The sequence below is a fragment of the Nerophis lumbriciformis genome, linkage group LG12 (assembly GCF_033978685.3).
Source record: "Nerophis lumbriciformis linkage group LG12, RoL_Nlum_v2.1, whole genome shotgun sequence".
NCBI lineage: Eukaryota > Metazoa > Chordata > Actinopteri > Syngnathiformes > Syngnathidae > Nerophis > Nerophis lumbriciformis.
The window spans coordinates 20,473,737-20,488,382 of NC_084559.2; the positions used below are offsets into that span (position 1 = coordinate 20,473,737).

A 14,646-nucleotide genomic window follows, 5' to 3' on the forward strand; every position below is an offset into this window, starting at 1 on the left:
GAGCCTGTGGGTATAAATAAAAATCTAATGCTTTGCCATGGCCTACTTGTGCACTCTAACTGGTGTCCCTGAGACTGTAACAGGTACTGTATAATATTATGTTAATACTAATACCTTACATGACTGTGTAAGCCTGTGGTATACTAATAATTACTGCAATAGTGTTAGACCACTGCTCAAAACACTTTTCAACTACAAAATGCAGACTAGACTGGCTTGTTCTTACCCAGAAAGCTTGGAACAACCATGCAGCACAGGAGAGGAAGGAGGTGTTTTGCCAACAGCGCCGATAACTCTCTCAGTAACCAGTGAGCTTCTGCTGAGGGAATAGGAAACAACATTTTGTAAGCATATTTTGTTCTTTAAATGATTATTTCAAGCATCTGTATTCTTTTTAGCAAAAACTAAATAATGATATTCACTGATAAAAGAATGTGGCTTATTGGATGGGGGAGAAAGAAAGTCAGCAAACATTTGGAAAAAAAGTGTGAGCTTTAGCGTTTTTTGGCATGTACATTATGTGTGAGCGCAAAACGCGGCATTGATGACGGGGCAATATGCACTCCTGCCAAAAATAAATAACTGTTTGTTTGTGTCTTACTAATCAGTGGCGGCATATCGTTGAAGTACGTGGGGAATCAAAGCTCCCCTATGTTGTGTGGACGCCCCTGCGTCTGCGCTGACTGTGTGTGGGGGTAGAGAGTGCTGTTATGGATCATAAATAAACATGGCAAAGAGAAGCCAAAAGGCATCAGATGCCCGATTTTACAAGAAAGTAAGGAGTATGGAGGTTAATTTGTGTCTTTATTACCAAAGCTTTTTTTGACACTGAATTTATGTAACCACATTTTTTGTGTGTGAATTTTGTAAACTTAATTTACTTTCCAAAATCCGGGTCACAAGAGTGCAAATGTGACACCTCATTAGGTGATTAGGAAACACCATCCATTGCGCCAGTCTTCATCGGAAGTGAGTTTTGAATGAATATTTCTGCACTGAATTTCTCTGCAATGAATGTTTTTGCACTGAATTTTAATGTCCTGAATTTTTGTAAATTGAATTTTAAAAACGCTGTATGTTTAAACACGCATTTTGCTCACACATTTTTAATTTTAATGAAATTGAATTCAAGTGTGCAATTTTTAAAATGCAAGTGCCATCTAGAAAGAGGAAAGAAGGCAAAAACAATGTCATCAACATTGTTTTTGTTTTCATTAATATTAACGCATGCCCCATTTTTCATAATTTTCGGTGACAAACTAGTCTGTTTGCCCGATGAAGCCAGTGCCCAAACAAAGAATAACACATCGTTTGGGCTTTTATTATTAAGAGTATGTCTGCAAAATAAGCTACCATTGGGCCAAATAAAATTGCAAGTGAAAGCACTTTGATATAGAAGGTGAGAAACATTACTGAATTCAACAAAGAACTCAGTAAAAGCATGAAGGTGGCGCCCGCATGGCTCTTCTCTCCCCTCGTCCTTCTCCGCTCACTATCTTGGCCAACAAGTGAATATTAACTTTCTCAGCGTTGCTACGCAACCTTATGTATAAGTTTATGTGTAGGGCATCTGAGTCTGAAAATGACATAATCTCTGTGATAACGAACCCTGGCCGCAGTTCTGTTATTTACTCATCTGGACTGTGGAACCATTGGCACACATGTTTGTCAGAAACTGACATTTGGGCTTTATGTTTTATTGTTTTGTTTTTAATGTTTTATTTTTAATGTTTTGTATTCTGTTTTTATATGTTTAATGGATCTTAAGGTCTGCAATAAAGATTGATTATGATGATGATGATGATGATGATTAAACGTTAATTGTATCCATTTCATTCATTATTTATCTTTTCTGCATGTAAAACTAATTATTTTCAATGAAATATGTTTTGTGTTAACATTTTTGGGTGCCTGGAACGGATTAATCGGATTTACATTATTTCCTCTGGAAACAAATGCTTTGGTTTTCACACAAATATAATATCGTTGGACACTTTGGAACGGGCAACTCACAAAAACCACTGTACACATTTGTACTAATCAAGGCTGCATCCCTTATAAAAGTTTGGTACTCTCTGCAGTTGAGTAAATAACGCCACTACATAAGGCAACAGGGTTTGTAAAACAATAATAAGCAATTTTAAAAGCCCAACTCACCCACTGTACAGCAGGCAAGTCTCAATGGGTGACCCGACTTCTTCCTCACATGTATACTCACCTGCAAGGCAGTGAAACAGTAAAAATAATGTGACCTATTGTACAATTATCAGTTTCTGACAGCATTATGAGGTGAGAGCAGGCTCTTACAGGGAGACTCAGGATGTACCATGACATATTCTTCTGTGTAAGATGAACACTTCCTGCTGTCTTGATTGGATACTTCTTTCAAACGGAAGCCAGCGGTGTTCTGCACAGGAGAGTTTGTCAACTTGGTCTGAGGGTGATGACGCCTCTCTCCATTGGAAAGCTAAGAAATTATTTATAACAATTTAAATAATTTGCATTGCTTTAGGGACATTTTTGAAAGTAGATCCTTGTCTGGAAAGAGAGATGTGCACTCACTTGAGGGGAGGCTGAATGGGATGTGGAAGAACTGCTAGAGGAGCTGGCCGAAGCAGAACTGGGATAGAAGCACATTGGAGCTGGAGAGCCTGTCCAAAAACAAGTAAATGTATGCATTGGGATGGTGAATATCAATTTAGACTGTATTAAATCTAACAAGATAAAGTACATACACTTCCTTGAGGCTGAGCTTGTCTCCAAGAAAGAATGATGGAAGAACTCATCTGAAAATGCAAAGACATGAGGTGTCCGTATAAGATTACAATTGTGGCATATGTGAAATTCCCAACAGATTGCCAATTGCAAGAGATTTTGGTATTCGGTTATTATAAAAGTGAGTGGTTGATGACAGAAACAATAATATTGCTGACCCAAATATTTTTTTTTACAGTGAATTAAAAGCTTTAAAGAAAAAAACTGGAGCAAAGCTGTGGACAAAAATGGTATGATGAGACAAAAGCAGCAAAGCAGTGTCATGTAATGATGAGAAAATGTCACTGTTTGAAAAAAAAGGAAGTAAATTTACCAAAGCTGAGCCTGTCCTTGTGGTTTCTCTGAAGAAGTCCCAACAGCAGCTGCCTTAGGTTACTAGAAGTTTCTTTGGGGATGCTTGGGAAATTGCAAATATTGATATACATTAGAAACGAAAATACTCATTGTGTATGTTGTACAAAACCAAACAAAACTTAAATAGACAAATGAAAGAAAGCATGAATTGAATCAGACTGTGAAACAGACATAACAATTATCTTGTTTTTTCATAAATTAATGCGAGCTATCGTAAGAACCTGTTAAATGCTTTCAGACTTCTTTTTTTTTTTTGCTGCAGCGTGTTCACAGCGTGTGTTGACGTGATGTTTTATTGAAGAACAAAATTATTAGGCCACATCTGTTTAAACACAAAGTGAGCTGTAAAATATACAAATGCTTATCCAGACTCACAGCTTTGGAAAAAAAACAACTGGGCACTAAAATACCAGTAAGTAACTCTAGTCAGCGCAGGCTGTGTTTATATCTCAGTGGAACTTTGTGGGTCACATGGAAAATGGTAGCAGTACAGACGACTGGCTGGCAGCTAAGAGCAAGTTATATTTAGAACCCCTCCCAAAGAAAACAAAACCATGCCCACTCACGCACAAATGTGGCTTAATCACAAAAGTAGATAAGGGAGGCCAAAAGTCAAACAAAATGTTTTCTGTCTACCATGCCAAAAAACAGATAGTTTCAGTTTAACTAGAGCAGGGTTCTCCAAACTATCGCTAGATTGCTCATCATTCTCTAATTATAACATCTCCATTTTTAAAAGATTTCTGTTTAACATTTAACACTGAGTGGATAACTTGTTTTCTTACACTTCTGAGTCTCATTTGCAAGTGTGCATTCATTTCAGTTTGTCCTCGATTTGTTGCCGTAATCAGGAAGTAGCATTGGCCATTACGTTAAATGTGCCAGTCTTTTGTTGAACCCTACAAAGGGTTTGATGTAAGTTTTCCACACCAGCTGTTCAATTGTAACTTTTCGATTAACAAATTTGGAGTTTTTAAAATTGAGGTGTAAAAATTGCTAATGCTAATCATTAGCATGTGCATTGTTGGGCCGCGAAAAAACTTGTTTCTCAGCTGTGGTTCGTATGAGTCGAAGCTGTCCTCAGTTGTAATACACTATTCCACCACTTGTGGCAGTAATGACTATATCAAACACAGAAGTCATTGAAGTTTTTTAAGTGCAAAAAATATGACTGAAGTGTTGAAGCTGTATTTTCATTTGCACTTTACTTTCATTGATAGTTTATTTAAGAAACATATTCATTATTCATTTAGTATATTTTAGCACAAATAATTGTATGTAAATTAATTTTTTGTCAGTTATTTATTAGTCTCTTCTTATGCAGTATATTTGGTTAGCACTAGAGATGTCCAATAATATCGGCAGTCCGATATTATCGACCGATAAATGCTTTAAAATGTAATATCGGAAATTATCGGTTTCAAAATTATCAGTATCGGTTTCAAAAAGTAAAATTTATGACTTTTTAAAACACCGCTGTGTACACGGACGTAGGGAGAAGTACAGAGTGCCAATAAACCTTAAAGGCACTGCCTTTGCGTGCCGGCCCAGTCACATAATATCTACCGCTTTTCACACACAGAAGTGAATGCAAGGCATACTTGGTCAACAGCCATACAGGTCACACTGAGGGTGGCCGTATAAACAACTTTAACACTGTTACAACTATGCGCCACACTGTGAACCCACACCAAACAAGAATGACAAACACATTTCGGGAGAACATCCGCACCGTAACACAACAGAACAAATACCCAGAACCCCTTGCAGCACTAACTCTTCCGGGACGCTACGATATACAACCCCCCAACCCAACCTCCTCATGCTCTCTCAGGGAGAGCATGTCCCAAATTCCAAGCTGCCGTTTTGAGGCATGTTAAAAAAAATAATGCACTTTGAGACTTCAATAATACATATGGCAGTGCCATGTTGGCATTTTTTTTCCATAACTTGAGTTGATTTATTTTGGAAGACCTTGTTACATTGTTTAATGCATCCAGCGGGGCATCACAACAAAATTAGGTATAATAATGTGTTAATTCCACGACTGTATATATCGGTATCGGTTGATATCGGAATCGGTAATTAAGAGTTGGACAATATCGGAATATCGGATAGCGGCAAAAAAGCCATTATCGGACATCTCTAGTTAGGACTTATAATTTTATAGGATTTTAATGGTTTCATATAAATGGTAAATGGGTTATACTTGTCTTGCGCTTTTCTACCTTCAAGGTACCAAAGCGCTTTGACACTATTTCCACATTCACCCATTCACACATTGATGGCGGGAGCTGCCATCAAGGCGCTAACCGCGACCCATCAAGAGCAAGTTTAAGTGTCTTGCTGAAGGACACAACGGCCGTGACTAGGATGGCGGAAGCCAGGTATCGAACCAGGAACCCTGAGGTTGCTGGCCCATATCTGTTTGATCAAGCTTAAGGTTTATGCGTTAAATAAATATTAATCTTTGTAATGAACACATACACATATAATTTCTGCGGTCCTCTTCAAGGTTTCTCATAGTCATTCACATTGACATCCCACTGGGTTGTGAGTTTTTCCTTGCCCTTATGTGGTATCTGAACCGAGGATGTCGTGGCTTGTGCAGCCCTTTGAGACACTTGTGATTTAGGGCTATATAAATAAACATTGATGATGATCATTTGACAAGGTTGCAAACTGTCAGTAGGTTAGATACAATTATTGAATACAGTTAAAATCAAGATAAAATAGAAAATCAAATAAGATTACGAATTCAGTGTTAATATTTGAGTGGGCCAGGCCACCTCTGCAGTGAAAAAGTTGTGGCCCCAAGGTGAAAAAGGAAAAGAACCCCTGGGCAATATGGCATATGCAATATAAATTAGCATCACACGAGCACATTTTAAAAAGAGGAGTTACCATATGAGTGTTTTTTTATCGGGCATGCTTGCTTTGTTGTAATGGGAAAGTGCAACATTATCGAGAGGCAGTTTGCTATGAATATGCACGCCAAGTGCTTGAGCCGGTGCCGAGTCTGCAACCAGAGGACATCATGTGCAACAGAGATATCGAAATATGGTACTACGGTACTTGGTTTTACATGAATTGGTACTTTGTAGTACCAACAGAATTTGACCAGTGCCCATAAAAGTACCAAATTCGGTACCCAACCCTTTGTGTGTAATCTGCGGTGCACACGTGTCAGTTTGTTAAAATGTAACATGTAGCGCCATTTCACAGCATTAAGCTTTACAGTTAATAATTTGAGATGCATTAGAAAGAAATGCATATTGAAATACATGATGCAGAATAAGAAATTGATTTTTGTTTTGAATTCAAATTCAAAATAAGATTTTGTTAATCTTCATGCCGAAAAAGCTCAGTTTGTTTGGCTTGAAATGATACATTTTTAATTTGTTAAAGTAGTTCTTGTAAGAAAAAATGTAAAGAGACCCCAGAACTCGAGAAACCCCTAAATATTTTTGTACTACTTTTGCAGTAACTCACATGCCGCCAGTTGTTCTGTGTCTGCACCAGTGACAATTTTGCATCCATACATTTTTAACTTGCCTCAACATGAATAGAAATGTATTTTATCTTACTGCTAAAAAGTGTGTGTATGAATGTGTGTGTGTGTATACAGTAGATAGCGTCAGTTGTGTAAAGGGTGCACCAACCTCGGTACGAGGGTCCTGTTACACTCATAAAAGAGGCGGAGCTCCTGTGGTGTGTTCGCCTATAGAAAATATATTTTAAGACAAGAAAAATATTATACACCAGCACTCAAAATCATGGTTATATGAAAAACACCACTCAATAAATGGTCAGTGTTTTCCAATATCTCTCACTGTAACGGAATAGGTTTGTCTCTGTGGACTGTAAAAACGCTGCATTGCATTTAAACATGAATGAGTTGATCATTCACCAAGGATGAAAGTAGAATGTTTGGAGCTGCCAGTTAAACAAACAACATGATATCCATCATTACATAATACTAAGTAATGCTTCTCAATTATTTTCTGTCATGATCCCCCCACCCCCTACCCCTGCATGAGGGGCATACATTCTCCAGCGAATTGAATTACTATTGAAAACGTGATATTTATCTGTACAATGCACTGTGTGAGGTACATTCTTTAGATAATAACCTTATTATTAAAGTAGATGAACATCTGCAACAACTAAAACCAATCTCCATGTTAAGTTTACAGTATTAACTCAATTTAAACAAGACTGTTTGTTTAGTTTGGTGATTTTCAATAGACAGAAACACGTACACATGGCTTAATAGGTTGTGCATTTTTATAAAACCAACAGTAACACTGAAAATGTTTTAAAACTGTAAACATTGGTCACTATCAATTTATCAGCTTATGCCCTTTCAAAAAGAACAAGTACTTTTTTTTTTTGTTTTGTGCAAAATGTGCAACAATATTGCTTGTATTGTAGCTTATCAAAAAGGATGACAAGTTAATATTTGCATTTACAGTATTTTTTCTGAACATATATTCAAGTTAAAAAATACCTTGAACATGCCAAAAACTGCGCACTCCTTAAAGGGGAACATTATCACAATTTCAGAAGGGTTAAAACCATTAAAAATCAGTTCCCAGTGGCTTATTTTATTTTTCGAAGTTTTTTTCAAAATTTTACCCATCACGCAATATCCCTAAAAAAAGCTTCAAAGTGCCTGATTTTAACCATCGTTATATACACCCGTCCATTTTCCTGTGACGTCACATAGTGATGCCAATACAAACAAACATGGCGCATAGAACAGCAAGCTATAGCGACATTAGCTCGGATTCAGACTCGGATTTCAGCGGCTTAAGCGATTCAACAGATTACGCATGTATTGAAACGGATGGTTGTAGTGTGGAGGCAGGTAGCGAAAACGAAATTGAAGAAGAAACTGAAGCTATTGAGCCATATCGGTTTGAACCGTATGCAAGCGAAACCGACGAAAACGACACGACAGCCAGCGACACGGGAGAAAGCGAGGGCGAATTCGGCGATCGCCTTCTAACCAACGATTGGTATGTGTTTGTTTGGCATTAAAGGAAACTAACAACTATGAACTACGTTTACAGCATATGAAATACATTTGGCAACAACATGCACTTTGAGAGTGCAGACAGCCCAATTTTCATCAATTAATATATTCTGTAGACATACCCTCATCCGCTCTCTTTTCCTGAAAGCTGATCTGTCCAGTTTTGGAGTTGATGTCAGCAGGCCAGGGAAGCTAGGGTCGATATTCTTCTCTTGATCATCTTCGGTGGCATAAGGGACGGTGTGAGCCAAGACATCCAGGGGGTTTAGCTCGCTCGTCTGCGGGAACAAACTGCCGCCATTGCTTGCCGTGCTACCGAGGTCCTTTGTCCCTGAATTGCTCACACACTCCGGCAGATTCAATGGGGGTCTGGCGGCAGATTTCTTTGACTTCATCGTTGGAAATGCATCTGCTTTGAGTGTCGCAGGATATCCACACATTCTTGCCATCTCTGTCGTAGCATAGCTTTCGTCGGTAAAGTGTGCGGAACAAACGTCCAATTTCTTGCCACTTTCGCATCTTTGGGCCACTAGTGCAACTTGAATCCGTCCCTGTTCGTGTTGTTACACCCTCCGACAACACACCGACGAGGCATGATGTGTCCAAGGTACGGAAAACAGTCGAAAATAACAGAGCTGATTTGGCTCGGTGTTTGAGAAAATGGCGGATTGCTTCCCGATGTGACGTCACGTTGTGACGTTATCGCTCCTAGAGCGAATAATAGAAAGGCGTTTAATTCGCCAAAATTCACCCATTTAGAGTTCGGAACTCGGTTAAAAAAATATGTGGTCTTTTTTCTGCAACATCAAGGTATATATTGACGCTTACATAGGTCTGGTGATAATGTTCCCCTTTAACATCAGTTTGAGAATGTGTTTATTAAACACAATTAACCGTTACTAATTATTTCAAACTTATTTCACGGCATTTGTCGGTTTTATATGGACACATTCAAGTTCAATGCAATTTGCCATCATCAAATTTGGAGATTATTCTGTTCATATTTAGTGGTTGCAGTAAGCCCTTTATGCACTGCAATATCCTTTCTAATCTGGTCTTCAAACTTGATTTTACTACTCACAACTCTTGCTCAATTTTCAGCTGGAATGTGTACTTTGTGTTTATTGCAGCAACAGTAGAAACATGCATCTCACAGAGATAGAATGTGTCAAAGTGTAATAGAATGGCATAAAACACACACTGGTCTTTCCTCATTTCCTACTGTAGTTACGGTAAAGCCAAAGGCTATGTATGCTTTGTCTTACTCTTATCTTTCCATTCCTGTCACTAATTCCTCCATTTGTCTGCCTCAGTTAGCTCTGTACACATGTTCCTGTGTATTTACTACTTCTCCTGTGTATAAAAGAGAGCCTGTGAAATTTGATTAAGAACTGCTGCCACCTAACGGCAGGCTTGTGGATCGTTCTTATATGAATACTGGAGTGTAGGCAATAATGAAAATCTTCCCTTAAAGTGTGTCTCTGGACTTTTCCAAAATTGCTGATCTGCCAAAAAACGTAATCTCTAGGAAAATTACCTTTATAAATGAGGAACGTTGCTTCCTCAACTAAAAATATACTGCAATGGACGGCAATCTAAAAAAGATTTAATCTGAGCAGCCATGTAGACGTCACAAACTAATAAGAAACGTTGTGTAACGATATTTACTCGAGGTTCTGAGAAATGGCTGACAGCCATTCGTTCACCCCTCACCCAGTAAATAAAGATCTTTCCGAATTAACATGCAGTAATTTCCACACAGCACTTGAAGACCAGGGAGGGTGTCAGCCAGCTGCTCAGTCATAGCTCATGTTTCTGTGTTTCGAAAAAAGGATGCATCATGTTCAGTTTTATGTTGACTATAATGAGAACACCCTTTCTAGGAAACCAGGACCTCTAAAAGCAGATTCGCGGAGGGATTATGAAATAAGAGACCTAAACAAGCACTTTTGTGACGTACAGTATACATGTTTGTGCAGGCTAACTTGCATGCTTTTAGGTTACTCACGTGAAATGGGGCTTTTCCAGTGAGACACTGGTAAATAATGGTACCGATGCTCCACAGATCAGCTTTGGCATCATAATTCTGGGACATGATAACCTCGGGAGCCTGTGTCCAGACACAGTTTAGAAGTTGAGTGCAATGGCTACACTTGAACACAGGGAATGTTAAGAGACCTTCAACTCACCATGTACATGGGAGAGCCGCACAGTGTTGCTGCCATCATGTTTGTCTGAAGATGACGTGCAAAGCCAAAGTCCGCTGCAGGAGGTGAGAGAATTTATGGAATTTGCAGCACATTAAAGATAAAACACGGTGTGCTATAGACAAAATAATAAGTCATATGCAATATTATATACATAAATCTTTACCAATTTTCACACAGGTGTTGATGGAACTGGATCGTCTTCCCTTTGGGTGGCAAAGCAAGATGTTCTGGGGTTTCAGGTCTCTGTGAAGGATGCCCTTGCTTTGCAGAACCTTCATGGCCTGAGCAATCTGTTGAAAGAACACTCGGATTGTGTCCTCACTTAACGTCCTCTTGCCTGAGGAAAAAAACCAAAACACGCACTGAATTAATACCGTATCTTAGGAACAAAATTCCATGAAGAATACGGAATGTCAAGAAACATGCCAGAAGGGTTTATAAACCTTCCAGAAAATTTTGTAAGGCCTTTTGTTTGCTTTACACCATGTTCAAAACAAAGGTTTTAAAAACTTCCATTAGGGATGCTAAAAAAAAAAAATTCGATTTACATTTGAATTGCATTTTGAATGTGATCCGATTCATAATCTTCATAATCCATTTTTTTTCTACCACAATCTATTTATGAAAATATGTTTTACCTTAGTACCAAGAGGAGCTTTTGTAACCTATAACCTGTTTTGAAAAGGTTTTATTATAAATTTTTATACAAACCAACATTGCAAGAATCGGTTGAAACCGAAACAAGAAAACACAACAGTATTGGTTTTGTGCCCACCTTTTTGAGCTGAACTCAACAATCTAAAACTTTTTTCAAAATATTGGTCAAATCTGTGTTAGTGAGCGTTTCTCCTATGCTGATGTAATTCATTCACCTCACCGGTGTGGCACAATAAGATGCTGATAAGGTAGCATGATTCTTATTATTACATACAGTATGTGACCCTTAGTCTGGCCACTCAAAATGTGCAATGTTACACAGAACCATGCCACAGATAGGGCCGCAGCTATCGATTAGTTTAGTAATCCATCAATTACCGTATTTTTTGGAGTATAAGTCGCACCGGAGTATAAGTCGCACCTGCCGAAAATGCATAATAAAGAATTAAAAAAACATATATAAGTCGCATTTTTGGGGGAAATTTATTTGATAAAACCCAACACCAAGAACAGACATTTGAAAGGCAATTTAAAATAAATAAAGAATAGTGAACAACAGGCTGAATAAGTGTACGTTATATGATGCATAAATAACCAACTGAGAACGTGCCTGGTATGTTAACATAACATATTATGCTAAGAGTCATTCAAATAACTATAACATATAGAACATGCTATACTTTTACCAAACAATCTGTCACTCCTAATCGCTAAATCCCATGAAATCTTATACGTCTAGTCTCTTACGTGAATGAGCTAAATAATATTATATGATATTTTACGGTAATGTGTTAATAATTTCACACATAAGTCGCTCCTGAGTATAAGTCGCACCCCCGGCCAAACTATGAAAAAAACTGTGACTTATAGTCCGAAAAATACGGTACTTTGTTCGATTGATCGAGTAACCGGCTAAAACACAATTGATAACCTCAATGTGTATTTTAGGAAAACATTTCAAAATATACACCCTTTTTTCTGCTGGTTATAGTCTTCATTGTTTCTAATAAATGCACAGCATCCACATTTAAATTGCATTTTTACAAGTGTCCATTAATTAAAAAAAAACAACAACTCTGATGTTCCCTGCCACAGATTACGGCACCCACACACCACCGCTCTAATCTGCGCTCGGTCTATTGTAGTGGCCGTGCGAAAACTATGTCCATGAATGTACAGTTTTGGGCACTCCATGTGGTCTGGATTTTTATACATTTTTATTAGTTACACTCAAACTATAAATCAAAGCTTTTTAAATCGAATTAATCGATTGATCGTTGCAGCCCTACCCACAGATGTCTCAATTTTTTAGTGAGTGTGCAATAGGCATGTCCACCAAAGCTGAACAAATCCCATGAAACTGAACATTTTGTAGTGGAAGTGCTCACTAGCACATATTTAGACAGATTTGTCAACAATATTTCAGAGTAATAGGCCTTTTGTAAAAAGAGAAAACATGTTTTAGATCTTTTGAGTAGAGCTAGCAAAAACAAAAGTGTTACTTTAGATTAACTTTGAGTGCATTACCGTCATAACATATTCGAGTCATACTTTGTTGAAGAGAATTTGTTTATCCTCTTTTGGATATTATTGCAAAGGCTGCTGTGTTTTTCCATTAGAGGACAAGGGTAAGTGTGACAGATGGGTGAGGTCATGTGCGTGCTCTGTGAGCCAGTGTGCTTCTGTGGCGTCCTGCAAATAGCTGGCCGTGCCTCCTGGCAGGCACACAAAACAGTCAAGTCTACAAAATAAGACACACCGACAGAATTACACCAGCACTTTACATCAGCATTCAAACGGCCAAGCTGACCGGCCAGATTTAGCCAATGAAAAATAAACTGTGTCAAGAGCAGTATCATCATCATCATCATCATCATCATACTTGTTTCTAACCTGAATCAGAAAACACATTTAGTAAGAAATGTTGATCAGTGGTGGAATCACATGGCACTTTCAAGGCAAGAAGAAAAAATCTGGTAATAATTAAATAGCCATGCGGTGTATTATGGTTTTTAATACAAATGACTTCATCACAAGCCAATTTATATAGCTTAGTTTAATCTTGGTCAAGGGTATTAGTGATAATTTGCTTAAGAACTTGTGGGGACATTTAAATCCCACCACCCCCAAACCACAGAACACAGCAAGCCTCTTAAAAGCCACACTGACCCGCTGGCATTGCTGCTCTCAACATGTTTCCAAACAACTATGTTTGACCCGGTCTTAAAGCAAAACCAACTTGATATGAAAAAATTTATCGTGATAATTTTTTTCTATATCGCCGAGCCCTACTCCAAAGTTGTAGTCAATAAGTTCCTTCTTTTTCTTTATCCTTTTGTTGTGGGGCAGACTGGCTCATACATGCACATGCATGCCAAAATCCTGCGCTGTTGCCATTCTGATAAAAAAGTAGCATATGGTTCCAACTTATATCGGTCAGTAAACTCGATATGAAAGCTCTAAAAACTACAACATGGCTGACAAGGTGGAGACGCATTCTAAGGGGGCATGGCCTGGAGGAGGGCTTTGGCATGTAAATAAGACCGCCCACAAAACGGCGCCTTCTGAAGATGATCTGTAAATGGAATCTATGCAAGATCATGACAAAAGCACCCCAATCACATATTATGTAGACTACAAGGAAGTGTTTTACATTTAAAAACGAAAAATCATAATATAACCCCTTTAACCAGTGGAAGCACGCTGGACATGGTGTACAGCAATATTAAACATGCATTTAAAGCTGCTGAAAGCGGTACCAGGGCTCAGAAAATCTGCAGAGACTCCTCTTACTCCCCCCCCCCCAAGGACTGTTTTCACTGCTGGACTCTAGAAAGAGGCTCCGCAGCCTCCGTAGCAGAATCTCCATGTTCTGTAACAGCTTCTTCCCTTAGGCCGTAATACTCTTGAACGCATTCCCCCCAAAAATGGATTAACTCGCTGGAATATAAAGACAATATAATATACATCCATAAACCTGGATGCATTAGCAAAAGTGCAATATATTTATCTGTACAGTAATCTATTTATTTATATCTGCACCTTATTGCTTTTTTATCCTGCACTACCATGAGCTAATGCAACGAAATGTTGTTCTTATCTGTACTGTAAAGTTCAAATTTGAATGACAATAAAAAGGAAGTCTAAGTCTTAAGTTGTGACAGGTATCGAGAATGCCCTATTGCTGGAATGTGACTGATGTCACTTCCGGCTCACGTCCCGCCCAATGAATACTGGTGGTGGTCAAGCTAGCTCTGTTTTCAATGGGTACTAGGCGCCTTTAGCCTTTCTCAAAGAAAAAATGCCCTATGCTTGTGTTGTTTTCGGCTGTACGAATCGTTGAAATCACGTAAAGGATAAACGTTTCTTCAGAGTTCCTCGAGAGGTTATCAAAAATGGCGGAAAAGTGCAAGATTTGCGGAAACGACGACGAGAAAAGCATGCACACTCCAGTCCAAGGGAGACAAGTCGAAGAATGCATGAGTTTGCAGTGATCACTTCGTTAAAGGTTTCTTTGATATACTTTTGACGGTTATTATTTCCCATTTAAGTATTATTTTGATATTAGTTAGTATTTCTTAAACACGTTTGCTACGAGTATTTCGAAAAGCA

The 14,646-nt window shown here is 38.3% G+C and overlaps 1 protein-coding gene across 2 annotated transcripts in view; it reads right to left on the reverse strand.

Annotated features, from left to right (window-relative positions):
* Positions 1–14,646, reverse strand: part of ulk1a (unc-51 like autophagy activating kinase 1a) — a 33,250-nt gene that overhangs the window by 12,741 nt on the left and 5,863 nt on the right. Inside the window, exons 6-15 of one of the 2 annotated variants that reach the window (XM_061986062.1) lie at positions 10,541–10,714; positions 10,357–10,430; positions 10,176–10,277; positions 6,792–6,850; positions 3,089–3,171; positions 2,736–2,786; positions 2,563–2,651; positions 2,308–2,467; positions 2,158–2,218; positions 227–316 (exon numbers count right to left, since the gene is read on the reverse strand). In XM_061986062.1, the coding sequence (XP_061842046.1) occupies positions 227–316; positions 2,158–2,218; positions 2,308–2,467; positions 2,563–2,651; positions 2,736–2,786; positions 3,089–3,171; positions 6,792–6,850; positions 10,176–10,277; positions 10,357–10,430; positions 10,541–10,714 (943 nt within the window). Of the gene's footprint in view, positions 1–226; positions 320–2,157; positions 2,219–2,307; positions 2,468–2,562; positions 2,652–2,735; positions 2,787–3,088; positions 3,172–6,791; positions 6,851–10,175; positions 10,278–10,356; positions 10,431–10,540; positions 10,715–14,646 lie in introns of both variants that reach the window. The other variant, XM_061986061.1, reaches the window with a different exon arrangement.